Source organism: Dromiciops gliroides, chromosome 2, assembly GCF_019393635.1.
Source record: "Dromiciops gliroides isolate mDroGli1 chromosome 2, mDroGli1.pri, whole genome shotgun sequence".
Taxonomy (NCBI): Eukaryota; Metazoa; Chordata; class Mammalia; order Microbiotheria; family Microbiotheriidae; genus Dromiciops; species Dromiciops gliroides.
The window spans coordinates 137,130,758-137,156,917 of record NC_057862.1 but is presented as its reverse complement, the minus strand read 5'-3'; the positions used below and the strand labels follow the sequence as shown (position 1 = coordinate 137,156,917).

General features: G+C 38.7%; 1 protein-coding gene across 1 annotated transcript in view; it reads left to right on the top strand.

Annotated features, from left to right (window-relative positions):
- Positions 1–26,160, top strand: part of ADAMTS17 (ADAM metallopeptidase with thrombospondin type 1 motif 17) — a 502,569-nt gene that overhangs the window by 71,521 nt on the left and 404,888 nt on the right. Inside the window, 1 exon segment of the mRNA XM_043985378.1 lies at positions 17,878–18,050. Within this exon segment, the coding sequence (XP_043841313.1) occupies positions 17,878–18,050 (173 nt within the window).

The following is a 26,160-nucleotide window of genomic DNA, read 5'->3' as shown; positions in this document are numbered from 1 at the left end:
CAATTGGGTGTGAATGTTATTCCCTCCTTGAGCCCACTCTGTTGAGATTAAGGTCTTTGAGCTAATTCTGTGTTCTAAATTTTTCTTCCTCCCTCCCTCCTCAACCCTCCCTATGAAATCAAGCAATTCAATATGTCATACTTGTACAGTTATGCAGAACATCTTCACCTTCCTTAAAAATGTTTTGCTTTTTACTGCTCCCTCCCCCAATCTGTTCTTCCCTCTTTCCCTGCCCCCCCCCCCATCTCCTTCCACTCCCACTTTCCCTCAGGGCAAAAATATATTACTATACCCACTTGAGTATGTATGTTTTTCCCTCTTTGAGTCAGTTCTGATGATAGTAAGGTTCATTCACTCCCCACTCCTTCCCCTCTTCCCCTCCCCTCCATAAGCTTTTTTCTTGTTTCCTTCATGAACTACCTCTCCCCAGTCCACTTCTCCCCTTCCCCCTCCCCCAGTCTATTCCTATCCCTCAACCAAATTTTTGTTTTTGTTTTTTTGTTTGTTGTGAGGCAATTGGGGTTAAGTGACTTGCCCAGAGTCACACAGCTAGTATTAAGTGTCTGAGGCTGGATTTGAACTCAGGTCCTCCTGACTCCAGGGCCAGTGCGCTATCCACTGTGCCACCTAGCTGTCCCCTCAACCAAATTTTAACGATGTCATCATGGGTTAGCTAGGTGGCATTGTGGACAGAGCACCAGCCCTGGACCCAGGAGGCCCCAAGCCCAAATCTGGCCCCAGACATAAGACACCCCACCCTGTTTGCCCCACAAAGAACAAGCATAAACAAAAAATATGGCAGAGGAAAGACATTAAATGCACAGAGCAATTGACACAATTACCCCCCAAACAGCAATAAAACAAGCCCTGGAGCTGCAAAACCCACAAAAAAGATGGGATGAGATTATTTTCCAGATTAAATGGGGACATACTGAGCTGTGAGAAGAGTCCAACCCCACAATTGCTCTGACACAGACTCCAGACTTGCTGTGCAAGAGGAACTTACCCCTAAGCCTACGAATCAGATGTAGTACCAGCATCTTCTGGAACTAAGCTTACTGTCAGGTGAGAGGGCTGAACAGCTGGTGGGGATGGGGGTAAATACAGGGGTGTCTGCAGGCCCTAAGGAGGAATTCAGCTATTCCACCCCAGCAGGAAACCAGGAAGAAATCCTGAGTGGCAGGAGGCCCAGGTGGGGTAGGGGCACAGGCCCATCAAAGCTAAGATCCACAGCACACACAGTTCTGCTGGCTTAGCAAGTTGGCTTGAGGTTATCTTCGGACCAGAGATCAGGCCAGGCAAGACAAAAACCTGCCTTCCCTCAAACCAAAACACCTGGGACTCTCTGAGGCTTGGGACAGTGTAGCTTGGAAGTAGGGCCCCACTGTAAGAGGGAGTTAAAAGTCAAATAAAAGATGGCAAGATGAACAAGCAAAGAAAGTTGAGAACTACTGAAAGTTTCTTTAGTGACAAGGAAGATCAAGGTGCACCCTCAGAAGAGGATAGCAACCTCAGGGCCCCTACATCCAAAACTTCCAAGAAAAATATGAATTGGTCTCAGGCCATGGAAGCACTCAAAAGGGACTTTGAAGAGAAAGTAGGAGGAATAGAAGGAAGATTTTGAGAGGTAGAGGAAAGAATGGAAAGAGAAATTAGAGAAATGCAGGAGATTCATGAGAAAAAAGTCAACAGCTTGAAAAGCCAAATGGAAAAGGAGATACAAAAGCTCTCTGAAGAAAACTATTGTCTAAGAATTAGGATTGAACAAATGGAAGTTAGTGAATTTATGAGAAACCAAGACACAGTAAAGCAAATCCAAGTGAATAAAAAATAGAGGGCAATATGAAATATCTCCTTGGAAAAACAGCTGACCTGGAAAAGAGATCCAGGAGAGATAATTTAAAGATTATTGGACTACCTGAAAAACATGACCAAAATAAGAGTTTAGACAGCATCTTCCAAGAGATTGTCAGAGAAAATTGCCCTGATATTCTAGAAGCAGTAGGCAAAATAGAAATTGAAAGAATCCACCAATCACCTCCTGAGAGAGATCCCAAAATGAAAACCACCAGGAATATTATAGCCAAGTTCCAGAGCTCCCTGGTCAAGGAGAAAATATTGCAAGTAGCTAGGAAAAAGGAATTCAAATACTGTGGAGCTACAATAAGGATAAAACAGGATCCAGCAGCTTCTACATTAAAGGGTCAGAGGGCATGGAATATGATATTCCAGAGGGCAAAGAAACTGGGACTACAGTGAAGAATCATGTACCCAGCAATACTGAGTATAATCTTTCAGAGGAAAAGATGGGAATTCAATGAAAAAGAGGACTTTCAGGCATTTGTGATGAAAAGACCTGAACTGAATAGAAAATTTCCCTTTCAAATACAAGATCCTGAAGAAGCATAAAAAGGTAAACAGGAAAAATAAATCATGAGGGATATTAAAAGATTGAACTGTTTACATTCCTACATGGGAAGGCAATACTTCAAACTCATAAGAACTTTCTTAGTAAGGAATACACAGCAGACACAGGTCTGAACAGAATATGATGGGATGATATTCATAAAGCACTTGAAGTTTTAAGTTCCAAATTCTGTCACTCTTTCCTTCCCTCTCTTCCACCCTCCCTGATGTAGTAAGCAATCATATATAGGTTTTCCATGTGCAATTATGTAAAACATTACCATGTTAGTCTTTTTGTATAAGGAAACTTGAACAAAAGAAAGAAAGTGAAAAATAGCATGCTTCAGTCTGTCTTCAATCAATATCAAATCTTCAGAGTATGCTTCATCATTATTACTTTGGTATTATCTTGGATCATTGTATTGCTGAGAATAGTTAAGTCATTCATAGTTCGTCATCAAATGATATTGCTGAACACAAAGTTCTCCTGGTTCTGTTCACTTCACTATACATCAATTCACAGGAGTAATTCCAGGTCATCCTGCTTGTCATTTCTTATAGCACAATAATATTCCATTACAATCATATACCACAACTTATTTAGCCATTCCCCAATTGATGGACATTCCTTTAATTTCCAATTCTTAGCCACCACAAAAAGAGCTGCTATAAATATTTTTGTACAAATAGGTCTTTCTCTTTTTGGGGATGTCTTTGGGATATAAACCTAGCAGTGGTATTATGGGATCAAAGGGTATGTACAGTTTTATAGCCCTTTGGGCATAGTTAAATACTTTTTTTGTATATGTAATCAACAGATGATAGATATTGTGGGTTTTTCTTGTATTCTCTGCACCTCAGTAAAATATGTCACTGAAGATGTCTACTATTGAAAATTGTAGAAGCTTGCCTCTTTTCTCTTCACCTTTTTTTTTCATCAGTATATGCATAACAATTCTCACAGAGGTTTTATAGAGATATGAAAATAGGCATAGGGGTCAGTAGTTGCTGGTGTCTTTTTGTTCATCTTTTTGGTAATAAAGCCATTTGCAATCTTTTCCTTTCTTTTGGAAACCTCTCTTGGAAATACCTTGATCCCTAAGTGCTTTTAAAAGTGTGTTGCCTACAACATGGATTTCTTCTGTGTATTTGGTCAAATCCAGCTACTTTTCCAAACTTTAACATTTTATTTTGATTTGCCTTAGTTTTATTTTTAAGTCTATTGGTACTTGATTTTGACAAAGGCACAGTCACAATAAACACACAAAGTACCTTCCCTCAGACAGATACATAAAGCCACTTAACAGGTAATTGTCTCTGATGGTACATATCCCTTTCAAATTTATCATCATTTTAAAACAGAAAATAAGTTTATAAAAGCTTTAATAATTTATTATTTATGATATTCATCGAATCTGACCAGAGTATTGTTGCTGTTTTGTGTTAGCTTAATTTGCATGATTTGTAGTCATTGCCTGCATTTTATTTTAGCTTAGCTTTCTTCACTTTGTGTCACATAAATACAGATCTTCCCAAATACTTCTGAATTATTTTTTTTCCTTTTCAAATGGTTGCAGTTGAATCTATACAAGAAGTCCATGTGCTTTGGTTGATTAACTATCATTTAAACAGTTTATGTATTTTTATAATTATTTTGAATGGGATTTCTCTTTTTTGTTGTTGTTGCCTCAGAATTATAAATGTTTCCTCCATTCTTTTTAGTGGCATCAAACTTAAAAGGAAACAGGGTCCATTAAACTGCATATAAGGATATCTGCAGGCTGCACATTGACTTAGAAAACTTCATATTAACATTATCTATATTTTATTTAGTTTGTTAGATGTTTCACAATTACATTTTAATCTGGTTATGTGTTTGACACCTCAACAAAACAATAATTCAGACCCCCAATTTGTAACCTTTGATGATTTTTTAGGTGTATGTGTTTATGTTGAAAATTTAATAATTGATTCTCCCAAGCTGATTCCAGTTGGCCATAGCACATACCTGCACCCATTGTAAAGTCCTCATCTCACATTACAGATTTTAGCTCTGCAATGGGATCTCTTCTCACTGAGTTGAGATTCCCTCCCTTTTCACCTGCCAAATCACTAATTCTTATTTTATATAGACCTTTTTTCTTCACTTTCTGACTTCTCTTTTTCTAGCTTGTCAATCCATAAACATTTATTAAATGCTTACTTTGTGCCAGGCACTGTGTTAAGTGCTGGGATACAGAAAGAGACAAAGGATAATCCCTTCCCTTAAGGAGCTCACAATTTAATAGGGGAGGAAACAAGCAAGTAAGGCTAAATACAGGATAAAGAGTAAATAAAACAGTGAATGCAGTAGAACTAAGAGGTCTTGGGAAAGGCTTTCTGTAGAAGATGGGATTTTTTTTTGATGGGACAATGAGGGTTAAGTGACTTGCCCGGGGTCACACAGCTACTAAGTATCAAGTGTCTGAGGCCAGATTTGAACTCAGATCCTCCTGAATCCAGGGCTGGTGCTTTATCCACTGGGCCCTTGAAGATGGGATTTTAATTGGGACTTAAAGGAAGCCAGTAGGCAGAGATGACACCAAATTTGCAAATCTGAAGGACTGGGAGAATGGTGGTACCCTTTATGATAATAGGGAAATTTGGAGGGGGGTTGTTGAGGGTGAAAGGTAATGAGTTCCTTTGTGGACATACTGAGTTTAAGATTTCTACTGAACATACAGTTTGAGATGTCTCAAAGGCAGTTGATGAGATGAGATTGAAGGTCCACAGAAAGATTAGAATAGTTTAGGTAGATTTAAGAATCATCAGTATAGACATATATAGTAATTAAATACAAGAGAACTGATGAGATCACTAAGTGAAGTAGTATATAGAGAGAAGAGGTCCAAGGACAAAATCCTGTAGTATACCAATGGTTTAGAAATGGTATACCCCTGGATTATATACCAATGATCTGGATGAGGATCCAGCAAAGGAATTTGAGGAGCAGTCTGATAGGATAAGGAGAACCAGAAGAAAATGGCATCCTGAAAACCTAGAGAGAAGAGAGTATTGAGGAGAAGGACATGATTAACAAGACCAAACGCTGAAGAGGGGTCTAGGAGAATGAGAGTTGAGAAGAGGCCATTGAATTTGTCAATTAAGAGAACACTGGCTATTTTGGAGAAAGCAGTTCAGCTGAATGCTGAGGTTGGAAGCCATATATCAAGGGGTTAAGAAGAGAATGATAGGAGAAAAAGTGGAGGTGATGTTTGTAGATGATCTTTTCAAAGAGTTTAATCACAAAGGGCAAGAGGATACATAGGATTATAGTTGATGGGGATGGAAGGATCAAGTGAGTTTTTGGGGAATGGTAGAGGCATGGATATGTTTGTGGGCAATAAGGAATAGGCCATCAGACAAGAAAAGATTGAAAAGAAGTGATAGAGTGGGGGTGACAGAAGCAGCAATCTGTTCGTTGAGGCAGGATGGAATGGAATCACTTGTACGTGAAGGGGTAGGTTTTGGTAAGGAGTAAGCCCACTTCATCATGTGAGACAGGAGTGAAAGAGGAAATAGTGACAGGAGCCATCTGAGTTATAGGAGATGAGAAAAAGAAGAGAAGGGAGAGTTCACAACAAATGGCCTCAATTTTTTCCTGTAAAATATGTGGCAAGGTTCTCATCTGAGAGAGTGAGGAAATGGAAAGCCATGGGAGATTTGAAAACATCTGAAGAGTGGAATAGTGAGTTGATAAGGAAAGTAGAGTAGAATTGCCTAGCAGCAGTGAGAGCACAGTTGAAGTTGTAACATAGATAGTATGATGTTATCAGAATGATTGCGATTTTCTCTACCTTGATTCAAGAGCATGTGTGTAAGAGGAATGGAGGCTTATTACTGGGGCCGAGACCTCAGAGCTGTCCAAACTTCCCATTTTAGGGAATTAACATTTTATCAGCTTTACTCCCTGTCCCAAGTGACTTCTGAGTGGAAAAGACTACTCTCATCTGGCACTCTATCCTAGCTCCCTCCTTTGTTCTTTAATTTTCTAGCTAAGCATTGCTGCTCCAGGCTGAGTACACTTCCAGCTTCTCATACCTCCCTTTCTTCTGCAAATAGGTTTGAAGAATTGACATCTATTGCTTATTACCATAGTACAGTTGGTTGGAGCAGGGGCAGAGTGTGCTGGCACAGACTGCTACAGCATCAGGGAAATGTCTGAGTGTATCCCAGAGCTCAAACAGAATGGTCAGGTTGTGTGCCCTGATAGAGCATGAGGGCTGGTCAGGAGAATGGTATTTTGAATAACTGTTCAACTGGGCAACGATGAATGACTGAATGAAAAATCATTTATTCATTTATTTCTGTGTAGCAAGCACTGTTAAACACTGAGCACACAAATAAATATCAAATAGTCCTTTCCCTCAAGGAGCTTACATTTTAATGAGAAAACCACCCACATAATAGAGTAGTGTGTGAGGTTCATGAACAGAGTCACAGGGGAGTAGATTGAGACACTCTCCCCAAGGAACAATGATAGACTTTACCTAATTAGATTCAAGAAATTGAAAGGGGGATGGGGTGTGGTGTGGTAGCTGGTGAGGAGATGTTGGTAGTAAAGTCAAGCATGGCTGGAATCTGGTCTAAGATATAGTGAATTATTGAGGTAACCACCAGTCAGCACAAGTTCTGAAAAGGAAGGATTATGTTTTCCAGGACTTGGGGTCTAGTCTGGACAATATAGTGGCTAGTATGAGAAGGTGCTATTATTGAAGCCAGGCTTTGTTAGAATCTCCAAGAGTTCTATTACATGACTAAAACAACCATCAATCAGCATTTAAGAGCTCTAGGAAGGAAACGATTGTCTTTGCTTTCAGCAGAAATTTTCTGTTCCTTCCAGACTTAGTGACTTAAGCATGGAGACCCTATGTTAGTTCTGAGAGCCTGATTTGGGATATCCTTGTATAAAAGCCTATATATTGCTTTTCTTTATGTTCAAGGATTAGATTAATTACTATGATCACCATTCATTTGTGCAAGTGTAGCAAAAAAGACCCCTCTGATTTTTTTATATCCCTTTGTGTTCCCCTTGGACAGTTATATTCTGATTATTATGCTCATCTATGCATCTGTCTAATGGACCTCCTTCTTGGATGCTCAAGGACAGAGATTGCCTTGTTTATCCTTGTATCTCCCCATAGCACTTAGTGTAGTACTTGAAAAATTATGTCTGTTGAATGAATGAAATAACTATTTGTAGAAATTAATGTTGTTTATGACTGTGCCAATTCATCTTGTAGTCTGCTTGAAAAAAAAAAACAAAACCTTCTCTCTAGCTCTCTTCTTCCACTCCACCCCTTCATTCGCAAGATATACACTTTAGATAATAATCACAATAGTAAGGAAGGGTGGTGGGATGGGCATAGCTTCAGGAAACTAGGATAGAATAATTGGAAATAAGGTAAGTCAAGGAGATTGATGAGAGCATGCATATACCAACATAGTTGCAAACTCATTTATAGGCATGCTCTTGGGTGATTGATCTAGTTGGTAGATGTATAGAGGTCCCTGAAGTCCTATTATGGATTGGCTTCATCTTGCCAAAAATTCTCCTCTTCATGCTTATGCTTTATACCTTTATTAGATGATTTAACTTTTTGCTACCTTGAAATTTTTTTTGAGTTACAAAAGAAAACACAAATCACAACAATCTTCTTAAGACCTACTTATTAATTATGTAGCAGATGGAACTGTTTGTTTTTTGACTGACTGAATCAAGTATAGGCTAATGATCAGATCAGAAAATAATGATCACACTCATGAATTATAATAATACTAACTACAATTTTAATGGTTCTTTAAGGTTTGCAAAGCACTGTATAAATATTTTATCCTCACAACCACCCTGAGAGATAGGTGTTATTTTCCCCATTTTTCAGATGAGGAAAGTGAGACAAGCAGAGATGACTTGATCAGGGTCATGAAGCTGGTTAATGGCTGAGGTCAAATTTGAACTGAGGTCTTCCTGACTTCAAATCTAGCACTCTTTCTACTGCACATCTTAGCTTCCTATTTTCATTCAATTTTAACCGTTTCAAGTTTGTCTTTTTTCCCCTAACACTTAGCACAAAACCTAGCACATATTAACCACTTAATAAATGCTTATTTATTTATTAACTTAAATTCAAAAGGCTAAATGATAGTTTGTTTATGACATTATTAGAAAAATTAGAGTTTGTCACTCCTCTGACACATATTTGCCATGTGACCTTGGGCACATCATTAACATCAAATAGCCTATTTTGTTTGCTCATTCGTTTTTCAGTCATGTCTGACTCTTTGTGATCCCATTTAGGGTTTTCTTGGCAAAGATACTAGACTGGTTTTCATTTCCTTCTGCAGCTCATTTTATAGATGAGGAACTGAGGCAAACAGAGTTATGTGACTTGCCCTGGGTCAGACAGCTAGTAAATGTCTGAGGCCAGAAGTGAACTCAGGAAGATGAGTCTTCCTGAATCCAGGTCCAGCACTCTATCCAATGTACCACCTAACTATCCTAATAAAAACATGGGTCTGGAGAAAAAATGTAAAAATCTAAAGTAAGATAAATTCAACTGGTTTTGATCAGAGTATGGTCCAGGATTTTCCTACCAGGGTGGAAGTTGGGCAGTATTTGAATAATGGGTATTTGGAATAACTTTATAGAATGTTGAATTGTTGTAGACTTGGGGCACAAATGTTAAGGCTGACCAATTTTAAAAAGTTTGACTGTTTTCTCAATCAAGCAAACTGTAGGTCAATACTGATAGATCCAATTTGAAGTCAGGAAGAGAGAAGGTAAAAATAGGAGCCAGGATCCCATACCAAAGCTAGCAAACTGAGTAGGGCTGGAACCAAGACTGAATGATAAGAGGTGCAGATAGTTATATAAGATCATTGAATCATCTAGAGAGAAAGACGTGGGTATGAAGTCTGAAAAAAACAGATGAGCTCTCTTCCAGATGGATGAATTTCTGTAAGGTTTTATGGAAAGTACCATTTTTTAATAAGTACCTGGAGGATTTTGGGAAAATCTGTCTTTAGAGGAGAGAGTCTTTCCTGGACTTTAGAGCATAGATGGCCATGATTTTATAGAATACAGGGAAATATGCAGAGGTTAAATGGAAATGGCTTACCTTGAGTTTTTAGGCCTTTACTGTCTTACTATAAGAAATAAGGATTGGCCTTTGGTAATGGGAAGAGTTGACCTAACTGAGGTCGTACTTTATGCCATAACTAGAGCTAGGGAAGTGTTAACTAAGTCTGATTAATGTTAAATAAGGTAATTATTACATTCAAATAGTTTTGTGGAATTAAAGAAATTTCATTAATAGATAATCATGTTTTTTCATAGGTCTCCATAGAATACAGGTCTATTATCAGAGTAGAACCTGAAAGATAAACTGTTAACTTGAAATTAACATCATTTAAAGTAGAAACAGTTTATTAATTTGATAATGGTTCTTCCATGCTATGGAAAAAGCAAGTTGGTGATGGTGTAGAACATGTCTTAATCCCTGTTACTGCAGAAGCTAAGACTGGTGGAACACTTAAGTTGGGAGTTCTGAGCTGCAGTTGGCTAAGCCAATTGGGTGTCTGCACTGAGTTCAGCATCAATATGGTGAGTCCTTGGGAGTGAGGGTTCAGCAGGCTACCTAAGGCAAGGTGAACCAGCTCTGGTTAGAAATGAAGCAGGTCAAGTCTCTTCTGCCTTTATCATTAGTGGGATGGGGCTACCAAATGTCTGCTGCATTTCCCACCTAGGTAAAATTGGGATACCCTGTCTAAAAGGAAAAGAAAAGAAAAGGAAGAAAAAGAAACATTCAATCTTTCATTTTAATTAGACTTTATATGTGTATGCATAATTTCATTACATTTTGTTATATTTTCTCCTTGAAAGTATTGTGATTTTTTTTTTTTACTATTCATCATTTATATTTTCCCATTTGTGACCTTCCCAGAAAAATTATTTTAGTCTGTTTGGTTGTCATCCCTCCTCACAGGTATACTGTATTACAAAAGCCCAGTAGCTTTATTGACAAAATTAGCAGTTATAGGAATCCTTTCAGAAACATTTTTCCCCAGTTACATGTAAAGGTAGTTTTCAACATTCATTTTTTTTTTTTTAGGTCTCTCATAATTTTAATGGTCACAGTTGACATAGGCCACCTTATAGGTTCTTTTCAACAAAGTGCTTCCCAATCATATCTTAAGATATCATTCAGGATTCTTTGGAGCTATAACAGGAACAACTCTGTTCGGTAGCCTTCTGAGAAGAAATATCAGTTGAGGCATAAAAAAAGGATATACATGCCAAAGGCAAGATCAAGAAGGCATTCCCTATAGATTATGAGGTCCTGGAAATGCTCTTGGTTTTGTTTGTTTGTTTGTTTGTTTTTGTTTTTGAGTAGAATTTTATTTTCCAAAATATATGTAAAAACAAATTTTAACATCAATTTTTAAAAAAAAAATTGCTCCAACTTCTTTTCCTCCTCCATTCCTACCCCCCACCCACTAGAACTCAAGCATTTCAAAATAAGTTATACATGAGTAGTCATGGAAAACATTCCCACATTAGCTAGGTTGTGAGAGAAAACAGTCAAAAAAACTCCCAAAACTTCAGACTGAGGAATTGTCAAAGAGAAAAAAAATTTTTTTTAAAAAAATGTGTTTCCAGGGGCAGCTAGGTAGTGCAGCGGACAGAGCACCGGCCCTGGAACCAGGAGCACCCGAGCCTAAATCCAGCCCCAGACACCCAACACCCACCAGCCGCATGACCCCGGGCAAGCCACCCAACTCCAATTGCCTCACCAAAAAAGAAAAAAAAAGAAAAGAAAAAAAATGTGTTTCCATCTATTTTCAGATACTATCACTTCTTTCTCTGTAGATGGGTTGCCATTTTCATAAGTCCTTCAGGGTTATATTGGACCATTGCCTTGCTGAAAATAACCACATGCTTCCCAGCAGATCATCTTATGCTATTGCTGTTATTTTGTATACAGTGCATTTCACTCTGCTTCAGTTCATGTAGGTCTTTCCAGGTTTTTCTAATAGTATCCTGTTCATCATAACCTGAATAAAGTACATTAAACTTGACAAAGAATTTTCTTCATATTAGCCCAGCAAAGTCATCATAACTATTTCCCTCCATACTATTCCCTTCCCATGATATTTACTCTATTTTCTATCTTCTTTTAAATTATTCCTCCTCAAAAGTATTTTACTTCTGGGGCGGCTAGGTGGCGCAGTGGATAAAGCACCAGCCCTGGATTCAGGAGTACCTGAGTTCAAATATGGCCTCAGACACTTGACACTTACTAGCTGTGTGACCCTGGGCAAGTCACTTAACCCCCATTGCCCCACAAAAACAAAAACAAACACAAAAAAAAACAAAAACAAAAACAAAGTATTTTACTTCTGACTGTTCCCTCCCCTACTCTGCACTCCCTTTTTTTTTCACCTTTCCTTCCTTATCCTCTTCTCATACTTTCCTTTAGGGTTAAATAGATTACTCCTCCCAACTGGGTGTGAATGTTATTCCCTCCATGAGCCAACTCTGATGAGTTTAAGGTCTTTGAGCTAATTCTATGTTCCAAATTTTCTTCCTCCCTCTCTCCTCAACCCTCCCTATGAAATCAAGCAATTCAATATTTCATACTTGTGCTGTTATGCAGAACATCTTTACCTTCCTCGAAAATATTTTGCTTTTTACTACTCTCTCCCCGAATCTGCCCTTCCCTCCTTCCCCCGCCCCCTCTCCCTCCCCTCCCTCAGGGCAAAAATATATTACTATACCTACTTGAGTATGTATGTTAGTCCTTCTTTGAGTCAATTCTGATGATATTAAGGTTCACTCACTCCCCAATTCCTTCCCCCTCTTCCCCTCCCCTCCATAAGCTTTTTTCTTGTTTCCTTCATGTGAACAACCTCTCCCCAGACCATCTCTCCCCTTCCCCCTCCCCCAGTCTATTTCTCCTACACCTCAACCCTATTTTAAGGATGTCATTATGGGTTAGTTAGGTGGCACAGTGGACAATGCACCAGCCCTGGACCCAGGAGGCCCCAAGCCCAAATCCGGCCCCAAACATAAGACACCCCACACAGAACAAAACATAACATCCCTTCGTATTCAGTTCAGACCTGTGTCCTCTATTAAATCCTTACTGATATAGTTCTTATGAGTTTGAATTATTATCTTCCCATGTAGGAATATAAATAGTTTGATCTTTTAATATCCCTCATGAAGTCTTTTTCCTGTTTATCTTTTTATGCTTCTCCAGGATCTTGTATTTGAAAGTCAAATTTTCTATTCAGTTCAGGTCTTTTCATAACAAATGCCTGAAAGTCTTCTTTCTCCTTGAAGTTCCATGTTTGCCTCTGAAAGATGATGCTTAGTTTTGCTGGGTACGTGATTTTTGGCTGTAGTCCCAGTTCCTTTGCCCTCTAGAATATCATATTCCATGCCCTCCGGTCCTTTAACGTAGAAGCTGCTAGATCTTGCTTTATCCTTATTGGAGCTCCACAGTATTTTAATTCCTTTTTTCTAGCTGCTTGCAATATTTTCTCCTTGACCTGGGAGTTCTGGAATTTGGCTATAATATTCCTGGAGGTTTTCCTTTTGGGATCTCTTTCAGGAGGTGATCGGTGGATTCTTTCAATTTCTATTTTAGCTTCTGCTTCTAGAATATCAGGGCAATTTTCCCTCACAATCTCTTGGAGGATGGTGTTTTGGTCATGGTTTTCAGGTAGTCCAATGATTTTCAAATTATCTCTCCTAGATTTATTTTCTAGGTCAGCTGTTTTTCCAAGGAGATATTTCACATTGCCCTCTATTTTTTCATTCAATTGGATTTGCTTTACTGTGTCTTGGTTTCTCATAAGGTCACTAGCTTGCATTTGTTCAATCCTAATTCTTAGGCAATTATTTTCAGCAGACAGTTTTTTAATCTCCTTTTCCATTTGGCTTTTCAAACTGTTGACTTTTTTCTCATGACTCTCCTGCATTGCTCTCATTTCTCTTTCCATTCCTTCCTCTCTTTCTCTACATCTTCGTTCTATCTCTCCTACTTTCTCTTCAAAGTCCCTTTTGAGAGCTTCCATGGCCTGAGACCAGTTCATATTTTTCTTGGAAGCTTTGGATGTTGGAGCTTTGACCCTATTATTATCTTCTTCTTCTGAGGATGTATTGTGGTCTACCTTTCCTCCAAAGAAGTTTTCAATGGTCTTCTGCTTTCTCTGCCTACTCATCCTGGCTTACTGTTTGTTGACTTTTTACTCCTTAAAGTGTAGCGCTACTTCCAGGACACGTTGTTCGTGCTACAGCATGGCCCAGGGGGTGATTGGGCTTCTTCTCAGCCTGCCTGGCTTGTGAGTAATCACAGCCGCTTTCTCTTTGACCCGGAAACAGAAGTCTGATTGAACTCTGATTCTCTATGGTCGGAAGCTTGGCGTGCTTTTACCCCTCCCCCACTGGGCCACCACCACTCGATTCAGCCCACTGGTTCAGACCCAGGGTGCTTTGCCCCAACTCCAGTAGATACTGCCTCTACTTCACCCCGGCCTACCACCGAACCCCCTCACCAGTCCGTGATCAGAGCCTCAGAAGCTGCTGGTGCTGAAGACTCTGACATGCGCTGGAAGCAGTGTCCCTGCCGGACCGCATGCTGAGTTGTTCAGCCTGATCAGTAGGTGATCAGAATTGCCCTCTTTTGCGGAGAAACAGTCTCATTCTGTTCTTGTGTGCATTAGGCTGTTCTGGGTTTTGATTTTTACCGCATTATTTGGGCGTGAATGGACGGGTTTATCTGGAGCTTGTGGGAGTCACAGCCTTTCCTCTGCCATCTTGGCTCTGCCCCCCCTCAACATTCATTTTTATAAGATTTAGAGTTCCAAATTTTTCTTCCTCACTCGCTTTCCTCTCCCCTCCACTACAGCAACCAGTCTGATATAGGTTATATATGTACAATCCACAAATACTCTTTTGTTTTTTAGTCTGGGTATAGTCAATATCAGTTCTTTCTCTGGAGGTGGATAGTATGCTTCATCATAAGCCCTTTGGGATTGTCATGGATCATTGTATTGCTGAGAGTAGTTAAGTCATTCACAATTGCTCATAGAACAGTACTGCTGTCACTGTGCACAGTGTCCTCCTGGTTCTGCTCACTTCATTATTCATCAGTTCATGAGTCTTTCCAGGTTTTTCTGAAATCATCCTGCTTGTCATTTCTTATAGCACGATAATATACAGCTTCTTCAGTCATTCCCCAATTGATGGACATTCTTTTGATTTCCAATTCTTAGCCACCAGAAAGTTGCTATAAATAATTTTTGTACAATTTTTTCTCTTTTCTCTTTTTCATAATTACTATTGTTAACGGTTTCCCTCCACCCTATGCCCTTCCCCATGATATTTACTCTATCTTTTTTCCCCCTATCCCTCCTCAAAAAGGATTTGCTTCTGACTTCCCCCTCCCCTATCTGCCCTCCCTTCTTTTGCCCCTCCCTCCTTATCCCCTTTCCCCTCCTATTTTCCTGCAGGGTTAGATATGTTAATCTCTCCTTGAGCCAACTCTGATGAGAGTAAGGTCTTTAAGCCTATTCTGAGGAGTGAAAAGTTCATTTACTACCCTGCTCCTCCCCCCTCTCTCCCCCCCCCCCACTCCATAAGCCCTTTCCTGTTTCTTTCATGTGGGATTTCACCCCATGCTACGTCTGCCCTCCCCCCTCCCCCAGGGCATTCCCCTAACCCCTCAGTTTTACCCTAAAGATGTCATCATGAGGCAGCTAGGTGACACAGTGGACAAAGCACCCACTGTGGACCCAGGGGGACCCCAGCCCTAATCCAGCCTCAGACACAAGACACTTGCCCACTGCATGACCCCAGGCATGTCAACCAACTCCAACCACCCCACAAAAAAGATAAACAAAAAATAAATACTTTGTAGATATCATCCTTCGGCAATCAATTCCCACCTGTGTTCTTTTTCTATATTTATTTCTATCATCTGCCCTAATACTGAGAAAGTTCTTATGACTTAGAAGTATCATTTTCCCATGTAAGAATGTAAACAGTTTAACCTTTTTTTTTTTTTAAAGTGAGGCAATTGGGGTTAAGTGACTTGCCCAGGGTCACACAGCTAGCAAGTGTTAAGTGTCTGAGGCTGTCTTTGAACTCAGGTACTCCTGACTCCAGGGCCGGTGCTCTATCCACTGCGCCACCTAGCTGCCCCTATAGTTTAACCTTTTAATATTCCTCTTAATTTCTTTTTCCTGTTTACCTTTTTGTTTCTCTAAGGTCTTGTATTGAAAGTCAAATTTTTCATTCAGTTCAGGTCTTTTCATAACTAATACCTGAAAGTCTTCTTTTTCATTGAAGTTCCATTTTTTCCTCTGAAAGATTATACACACTTTTGCTGGATAGGTGATTCTTGGTTGTAATCCCAATTTCTTTGCCCTCTGAAATATCATATTCTGTGCCCTTTGATCCTTTAATGTAGAAGATGTTCGATCTTGTGCTATCCTGACTGTGGCTCCACAGTACTTGAATTCATTCTTTATGGCAGCTTGAAATATTTTCTCCTTGACCTGGGAGCTACAGAGTTGGACTATAATATTCCTGAGAGTTTTTCTTTTGGGATCTCTTTCAGGAGGTGATTGGTGGATTCTTCCAATTTCTATTTTACCTTCTGCTTCTAGAATATCAGGGCAATTTTTCCTGACAATTTCCTGGAAGATTATGTCTAAGGTTTTTCCTTGATCATGGTTTTTAGATATTCCAATAATTTTCAAATCATCTTTCCTGGATGTATTTTCCAGGTCAGCAGTTTTTCCAAGAAGATATTTCACATTGCCCTTTATTTTTTATTCATTTGGATTTGCTTTATTGTGTCTTGATTTCTCATAAAATCATTGGCTTATGTTTGCTCAATCCTAATTTTTAAGCAATGATTTTTTTCAGAGAGCTTTTATACCTCCTTTTCCATTTGGCTAATTTGGCTTTTCAAGCTGTTGCCTTTTTTTCCTCATGTATTTCCTGCATCACCCTCATTTCTCTTTCCATTTTTTTCTCTACCTCTCTTACTTTATCTTCAAAGTCCTTTTTGATCACCTCTGTGGCCTGAGATGAATTCATATTTTTCTTGGAAGCTTTGGATGTAGGAGCCCTGATGTTGCTATCCTCTTCTCAGTGTGCACCTCAATCTTCCTTGTAACTAAAGAAACTTTCTATAGTCCTCACCTTTCTCTGTCTGCTCATCTTGCCTGTCTTTTACATGACTTTTAGTTCCTTAAAGTGGTGGGGTACTGTTTCCAGGCTGTACTGTCCCAACCTTCAGGGAGTCCCAGGTGGTATGATTTAAGGAGGGGCAGGTTCTTTACTTTCCTGGCCTGTTCTCTGGTCCATAGAGAGCCCCAGGCCAACTTCTTTATTAACCAGACATCAAAACCTTGTGTTCTTTTAGCTCCAATTAACCTGTGCCCTTCCCCCACCTGGGCCACTGCTACTCAAGCCTACTTCCTGGTTCCCAGCAGGGGTAAAAAACCTATGTTCCACCTCACCACCAGCAGAGACCCCTCCAATCTCTGCCCTGGCAAGGGCTCAGCCCTCTCACCAGATTGTGAGCTTAGTTCCAGATGATACTGGTGCTGCAACTGATTCAGAGGCTCTTGGGGTCTCTTTCTCTGGCAAGGCCTTCCTGGGACTGGATCTGTGTCAGCATAACTGTGGGGTTGGGTTCCACTTCTGCCTTGGCACAGAAGCCTCCTCCTTCCAACCTTCTAAGTTGTCCTTGATTGAAAAATGATCTCAGCATGTTCTGTGGATTTTGTACTTCCAGAAATTGTTGTATGGCATTATTTGGAGGTTTTTTTGGAGTAATCATGTCATGAGTTCAAGAGCTACAGCCTTTCCTCCACCATCTAGGCTCCTGGCCTGGAAGTCTCCCTTTCAGAAACATTTTCCTAGTTGAGTATCATTGAGCAGTCAGTGTCAACATTAAATAATTTTAAATTATCTTCCACCCAGACCCTTAGTCTCCTTCCTTTTTTTCTTTTACCAGTCTGTCACTATCACTTGTTCCACTGCTGGAGGCAAATATTTTTTTCTAGAATTGTAGACACAATCTCCACTTTTAGAACTGCTTTGATTATGAGGTTATCTGTGTATTAGTTCCATTTAAATGTTGAGTACATTGGTGTTTACTTTAACTTTTTGTGAGTGTATGCATGTGTGTTTGTATATGTGTGTTTCTCTACCTGCTTTCAGTTGAAAGTATAGAGCTGTAGCACCATCTCTTCTTGGGTTATATTGCTTTGATGATTGTGCAGGACTTTATCTTAAGACGTCAGTCTAAAAGTTATCTCATTGGAAGTAGCATTACAAAAATCTCTGTGGACAAACTTGACTGTCTGATAATTTTGAAAAAGCCTCTTAAATATCTTTTTTTTTTCTAGAAAAGAAGAAGACAAAGAAGAGCAAAACTACTAGTGATTGGAGAGAGCGAAGGAATGCCATTAGACTCACCAATGAATATACTGTGGAAACACTGGTTGTGGCTGATGCTGATATGGTCCGATATCATGGTGCTGAAGCTGCACAGAGATTCATCCTTACTGTGATGAACATGGTATGATCTTAGAGTACTGGCTTTTCTTTGTTCCGATGGTTTGTTTGAAAATTTTCTTTATTCTTGTCATTATTGTAATTCCATGCTAAAAGAAGGAGCAGAGGATGCAGTGGATGCAGTACATCCTGAAATATCACCCCTTTTTTTAGTCAGTGTTTCAAAGAGGGACAATCAATGGTCCAGTATTTCTAGGCCCTTGGCAGTATGAGTACCAATTCAAAATTCTTGGAGAATTTCTTTTGTATCTATTGGTGAGCTCAGGTGCAGTTTAACAGAGAGATGAGTTAGAAGTTAAATTTTAGAGCTGGAAGAATCCAGTCCCCTCATTTTATATAAGAGGAAATTAAGGCCAAGTAGCCTGGCCTCAATTTTCTGTCTAAAGGAGCCTCTGTTGACACCATTCTTTTGGGAGAAATCTTACCTGTTGTTGCAGGTCTTCCTCCAGCCTCTACAGGGCTGCCCATTTGGTTTATGTAGCTTCTCACCAGATCATTAAACACACGTAAGGTCTAAAATTCTAGCTGTGATATATAAAATCTAATGAATGGTTGCCTTAAATTAGAAGCTTAGCAAGAGTTTAGCTTTTTAAGTATTTATTAAAGTAGATTAGAAGTTAATGAAGAGAGGGAGAGAGGAAAACAGATTCCTTATAGCATGGAAAATCCTAGCTTAGATCTCTACGGTATAGCCAGAGAGAAAAAACCTTCCTTTCCTCACAGTCCATGTGAAGTCCCCACCATGCCAAAGTCTGGAATTGAAAAGGCCCTCGCTTCCCTGTGGCTCCTCCCAGAAGCTCCCTGTCAAACAGGAAACAGGGCCAACCATACACACAGCTTCAAGCTAATTGGCTGGTAACACTGATTGATAGAACCCACAGGCAGCAGACATCACTTCCTGACACCAATCTGACCTTTGAAACCCCAGAAAAGGTCACTTCCAGAAGCTGTCACATGCTTTCTTTTCATGGTAGAGCTTCCCTACAATATCTTTCTTAGCAGGTTGGTAGCGCTCTGATTCTCACAGTCATGTGGTTTCCTCACATGAAGCAATAATGTTACAGATGCTTATGACTAACAAAGTAAAGGGAATGAAAAGAGAGAAAAAGAAATTGAGTGACACATTAACAAAGGCTAAAGGGGGCATTCCCCTATTAGCAGGTGGACATTACAAACAGAAAACCTAAAGGGGGCACTCCCCTTTAGTAAATGGACATTTTCCTGTTTTCCTTTTCTACATTGTATACACTGTTTAGATTTTAGACATCACACACATATCAGTCTTTCTTTTGTCTTGAGGTCATATGGCCAGGGATAGAACTAGAACTAGACAGCCACTCTCTTGACTTAGAATCTCACTTCTTTCACTATTCTATAAAAATAAACTTTATTAATATTTTAGATTATGGCTTGAATGTCTGAAGTATATTTGTTATTTATAAAATAGGTGTTGGTTTTTTTTAATTAATTAACTATTTTTTAACTTAAAAAACCCCCAAAACTTTGTGCTCTAAATTTTCTTCCTCCCTCCCTCCTAAAACCATCCTATGCAATCAAGCAATTCAATGTCATACATGTGCAGTTATGTAAAACATCTTCACATTAGTCAAGTTGTGAAAGAAAATAGACAAAATAACTTTAGAAAGATGAACTAACAAATAAAATTATACTTCAATCTGTATTCAAATACCATCAGTTCTTCCTTTGTTGAATGGTTTTCATTTTTCATATGTCCTTCTGATAGCACCCTGCTCTTCATTTCTTTCACTTACTATTGCTACCTGTATTACCCTCCATCCTATTCCCTCCCTTTGATATTTATTCTATTTTCTATCTTCTTTTACCCTATCCTTCCTCAAAAGTGTTTTGCTTTTTACTGCCCCCACCCGCAATCTGTCCTTCCTTCCTTCACCTTTCCCCCCCCCTTTCCCCATCCCCTCTCACTTTCCCTCACGGCACAATATATTACTATGCCCACTTAAGTGTGTATGCTATTCCCTCTGAGCCAATTCTGATGAAAATAAGGCTTACTTACTCCCCTGCTCCTTCGCCATCTTCCCCTCCACTCCATAAGATTTTTCTTGTTTCTTTTATGTTAGATATTTTATCCCCTTACACCTCTCCCTTTCTCTTTCTTTCAGTGCATTCCTCTTACCCCTTAACTTTATTTTAAAGATGTCATCATGGGTCAGCTATGTGACACAGTGGACAAAGCACCAGCTCTGGGCCCATGAGGCCCTGAGCCCAAATCTGGCCCAGACATAAGCCACCCCACCCTGCCTGCCCCACAGAAAACAAGGGTAAACTAAAAATAAATGCTTTACAGATATCATTCCTTCATATTCAATTCACACCTGTGCTCTCTAAGTATATTCCTTTCAGCTGCCCTAATACTGAGAAAGTTCTTATGAGATAGAAGTATTATTTTCTCCTACATGAATGTAAACAGCTTAACCTTTTAATGTCCCTCATGATTTCTTTTTCCTGTTTACCTTTTTATGCTTCTCCAGGGTCTTGTATTTCAAAGTCAAATTTTCTATTCAGTTCAGGTCTTTTCATCACTAATACCTGAAAGTCCTCTTTTTCATTAAAGTCCCATTTTTCCCCTGAAAGATTATACTGTTTTGCTGGGTAGGTTATGTTAGGTTGTAGTCCCAGTTCCTTTGCCTTCTGGAATATCATATTCCATGTCCTCCAGTCCTTTAATGTAAAAGCTGCTGGATCTTGTTTTATCCTTATTGTAGCTCCACAGTATTTGAATTTCTTTTGTCTAGCTGCTTGCAATATTTTCTCCTTGACCTGGGAGCTCTGGAATTTGGCTACAATATTCCTGGAGGTTTTCATTTTGAGATCTCTTTCTGGAGGTGATTGGTGGATTCTTCCAATTTCTATTTTACCTTTTGCTTATAGAATATCAGGGAAATAGTCCCATATAATTTCTTGGAAGATGATGCCTATGCTCTTATTTTGATCATGATTTTCAGGTAGTCCAATTTTCAAATTATGTCTCCTGGATCTATTTTCCAGATCAGCTGTTTTTCCAAGGAGATATTTCATATTGCCCACTATTTTTTATTCATTTGGATTTGCTTTATTATGTCTTGATTTCTCATAAAGTCACTAGCTTCCATTTGTTCAATCCTAATTCTTAGGCAATTATTTTCTTCAGAGAGCTTTTATATCTCCTTTTCCATTTGTCTTTTCAAGTTGTTGACTTTTTTCTCATGACTTTCCTGCATCACTCTCATTTTTCTTTCCATTTTTTTCCCTCTACCTCTCTAAATCTTCCCATTATCTCTCTTACTTTCTCTTCAGAGTCCTTTTTGAGTGCTTTCATGTCCTGAGACCTATTCATATTTTTCTTGGAAGCTTTGGATGCAGGAGCTTTAACTTTGTTATAACTTTCTTCTGTGGGTGTATTCTGGTCTACCTTACATCCAAAGAAGCTTTTGAACGTCTGCTGTTTTCTCTGCCTACTTATCTTGACAGTCTATTTCTTGGCTTTTAAGTCCTTAATGTGTAGTGCTGCTTCCAGGATGGACTGTCCCGAGCTTGTTCTCAGCCTTACTGGATTGTAAATAACTGTGGTCTGATTTTTCTTTGACCTGGAACCAGATGTCTGATTGAAATCTGATTCTCTATAGTCAGAAGCTTGGTGTGCTCCTCCCCCACTGGGTGACTGTCCCTTGAGTTTGCTTTGCTTGTTTAGAACATGGGTGCCCCAACGCAGTTCCAGCAGAACCCATAGCTATTCCCTCCACCTGCTGGACCGCCTCACCAGTCTGCTAGCTCATCTTCAGAATAAGCAGCTGAAGATTCTGAGGCTCTGGAGGTGGTCTGCCTGAGGCTGGTCCTGTTCTATGCTGTGCTCCTGTCTCAGCCTGAAGAGCAGGTGATCCCAGTTGCCTCATTAAGTTGTTTTTGACTGGAAAATAGTCTTACTCCATTCTTTTGTGGGTTATGCTACTCTAGGAGTTGTCTTATGGCACTATTTTTTGAAGTGTGTGAATGGGTTTTTGGGAGCAAGGAGAGTCACAGCCTTTCCTCTGCCATCTGTTTTTTTAATTAATTTAATGTTAATAACTAACATCAACAATAGTGCTTTGAGATTTGCAGCACCTCACTGAAGTACTTAGTTATGTCATGTATTATTCTCCTCTTTTTATAGAGGATAATAGTGAGGCTCAGAAAGGGGATGACTTGCCCAAGGCCACACAAATAGCAGATTTCAGATTTCGGGATGGAAATTGAGTATCTCCCCACTATTTATCTGCCAGTTTTCCAACATCCCATACTATTTCCCAGTACAATGTAGATTACCTTCTACTTTGTGATATGGACATTAAGATTTTCATGAATATCAGGTTTTCTTTCCTACTGTTCATATTTACCAACCTTAATGATCTTTAAAGTCAAGATTGATTCAGGAGTATTTTGAAGAGAGAGTTATTTCAACTGACTCACTGTATGTAGCCTGGCTCATGTTTGAGAATGATAAGCTCTTTATTAAAACAACAACAACAACAACAAAACAAAGTAGTAATTCAAATAGTAAGATAAACTCGAACCAATTACTCGAACCAATTACTTATTTTCAGGATGTGGTATTCAGTACAATGTGGTGACCCTACGTGGTTCTACCATATAAATTTGCGTGCTCTAAGCATCTTATCAGCCTTTAATGATGCTTAGCACTGTTTTCTGAAAAGAAAAGAAAAAGCACTTTGTTTCATTTGCACAAATTCAAGTATAACTCTGTGGTATAATTAATGATTGGATTCTAGTGCAAGGTTCTTCACAAATGTAATACCAGAGAAGAACTAAAGGCAGGTAGCACTTCTCTAGACCCTTTCATTTGTGGGTAATTTATTTTATGTACTTACTTAATTCTATTTTTAAAGTTGTCCCAGGGCATGGGTACAAAGGATAAACAGTTATTATGGTAAGTAAAACAGCAGAGTACATATAATTAAGGCTATCATATTTATTCATATAATTTCCCCCCTTTTTTGGTGGGCAGGTACATAACTGTTAAAGTGGAGGGAAGGAGTGGGGAAAAATCTGGGGTAATGTTTCCTCTGCTGGTCTGTGTCTATCTATGAGCAGCAGAGTCCCAGCTTTGCTTCAGGCAAGTCACTTAATCTCTCTCTGACTCAGTTTCCTCATCTGTAAAATGGAGTCTAAGTGATCTCTAAAATTCCTTCTATTTCTAAATTTTAGGATTTGGGGAGTTCCTGGGGGCTAAATATAAGAAACTGATAAAGGTATGAACATAACCATGCTTCCATTTGCTTTTAACAAATTGGTTTCAATTAAACACATTTCACCTTAAAATACGATGATAAATGGGGCAGCTAGTTGGCACAGTGGATAAAGCACTGGTCCTGAATCCAGAAGGACCTGAGTTCAAATCCAGCCTCAGACACTTGACACTTACTAGCTGTGTGACCCTGGGCAGTCACTTAACCCTTATTGCCCCACAAAAAAATGAAAAAACAACCCCACCCCACCCCCCAAATACAGTGATAAATGCTACACAGCAGGGATTCATTGCCTTTTTTGTTTCATGAAGAAAATAAGTGTCTTTTTTTTTTAAGTGAGGCAATTGGGGTTAAATGACTTGGCCAGGGTCACACAGATAGTAAGTGTTAATTTTTATAATAAACTTGAAACAATATTTGCTTTCTGATAATGGTATTTTTGTAAATTTTTTATCTGTAGTTATTTAATAAAAATCCATATTGAGTCATTTTTCCCACTAATTTGGTGAAACAAAAAAATACCATCTTCAAGGATCCTTGTTGTTATGTTAGAAAAATAGTCTACTTGACATTAAAAAAATAATCTTTTAAATTAAGGAGTAAAAGAGTGGTAGTGATTTAAGTTTATGTTCATAGTTTCTTAGCAGCTGTGCCCAAGAATCTTGTCATTAGGGGAGTATTCTCTTGAAACAACAAGCATAAACATGAAGCAGTGATTCCTTGAATGTTATCCAAAAGACAAATGTTTCATGTGGGCTTTCAGGAATAAGAATGGTTTTCTTTTTGGATTTTTATTCCTGTAGTGGAAAATGGTAGCACATTTCCAAAATCATTTTGTGGAAAGCTAATGCAAACAACTATCTTACATCAAAGTAAGTATGGTCTCCAGTACCATTTCCATACTTCCTATGTACTTAGAGAATGAAGGTAAGAACAAAGGAGAAAAAACTTTCCTGTTGTGTTGAGATAAAAGTATTTTTAATATCATGTTAAAAGTGGATCAACTTTTCATTTTTTCTTTTTATAATATTGTTATCAGTTAAAGCTGATGAAATTCACTATGTGGCTTTATATCTCTATTTTCATTGTATTTTATGGCCATCATAATTTAAATTAATTTTAGCCAGGAACACAGTGGGAAGAAAGATAACATGGTAAACTGGCATACTGTACTTTGCAAAACAGAGATGATAAGCTGTCTATCTTAAAGAGTTGTTGGGAGGAAAGTGCCTTATTAACCTTCAAGAACCAGCTATACAGCTAGGGAATGCAGTTGATATGGTGCTGGACCCAGAGTTAGGAAGACCTGAGTTAAAATCCAGCCTCAGATACTTACTAGCTATATGACCTCAGTCAAGTCACTTAACCTCTGTTTGCTTCAGTTTCCTCAATTGTAAAAAGGGATTATAATAGCATCTGTTTCTCAAGGTTGTTGTATAGATCAACTAAAACAGTATTTTCAAAACCCTTAGCATAGGTGCTGGAATGTAGTAGACACTGTATAAATACTAATTATTATTGTTCTTAAAATGTAAACTGTTGCTATTATTTACAATGGACAAGGTGTTGAACATTATGTTAATTAGATATGACACATATTTGTGTGTTTATTAAACATGTATATTTAATATATTTATTTAATCTGATTCTTTGATTCATGACTAATAAATGTTCTGAAAAGTTAGAACCTTACTGTATTGGAAACATCAGAATTACTATAATTTCTTATTTTTTTTAAGACAAAAATTTTGTTCAAAAACCTTAATTAGCCCATATAAAATGTCACTACACAATATAACCCAAAGTCAATGTCCTATTTTTCTTTTGTGTTTTCTACCAACTAAAATCGTGTTCATAATATAAAGGATATGATAAGCATGGTGAAGAGAAAATTGAAGTGCAAGATAGGTTAGAATATAATATGAGAGTACCCTTCCATTTCAAGTCTCTAATCTCACAGGCCAAATATCTTTCTGGGAACCTGCAAAAGTGATTTCAGAAACTCTATTGGTTACTTATTTTGAGAAATTAAGAAAGATTGAAGCTGGTCAAATGCCTTGATTTTCAAAATTCAGGGAATGGTGTAATGTATAAACTATTCCCAAGTGAGCTTAGTGTATAAAATCTAGAATATACCATTTATTTATCTATCTATCTATCTATCTATCTATCTATCTATCTATCTATCTATCTATCTATCTATCTATCTATCTATCTATGCATTTATCTATCTATTTTTACTTTGGTTTTTCTATTTTTTTATTTGTTTATTATTTGTTTATTATCTATCTTCTTTCACCATATCCCTCTTCAAAAGGGATTTACTTCTGACTGTCCCCTTCCCCCAATCTGCCCTCCCTTCTTTTGCCCCTCCCTCTTTATCCCTTTCCCCTCCTATTATCGTGAAGAGTTAAATAGATTATGTCACCCAATTGAGTGTATATACCATTCCCTCTTTGAGCCATTTCTGATAAGATTAAGGTCTTTGAGCCAATTCTGATGAGTGTTAGGCTCATTTATTGTCCATCTTAAATAGGTTACTCCACCCATTTGGGTGTGTGCTAATCCCTCCTTGAGCCAATTGATGAGATTAAGGTATTTGAGCCTATTCTGATGTGTGTAAAGTTCATTTACTGCCCTTCTCCTCCCCCATTTCTTCCCCCACTCCATAAGCCCTTTCTTGTTTCCTTCATGTGGATTTTACCCGATGCTACCTCTGCCCTTCCCCCTCCCCCAGTGCATTCTTCTCACCCATCAATTTTACCCTAAAGACATCATCATGGGGCAGCTAGATGATACAGTGGACAAAGCACCCACCCTGGACCCAGGAGGACCCCAGCCCCAATACGGCCC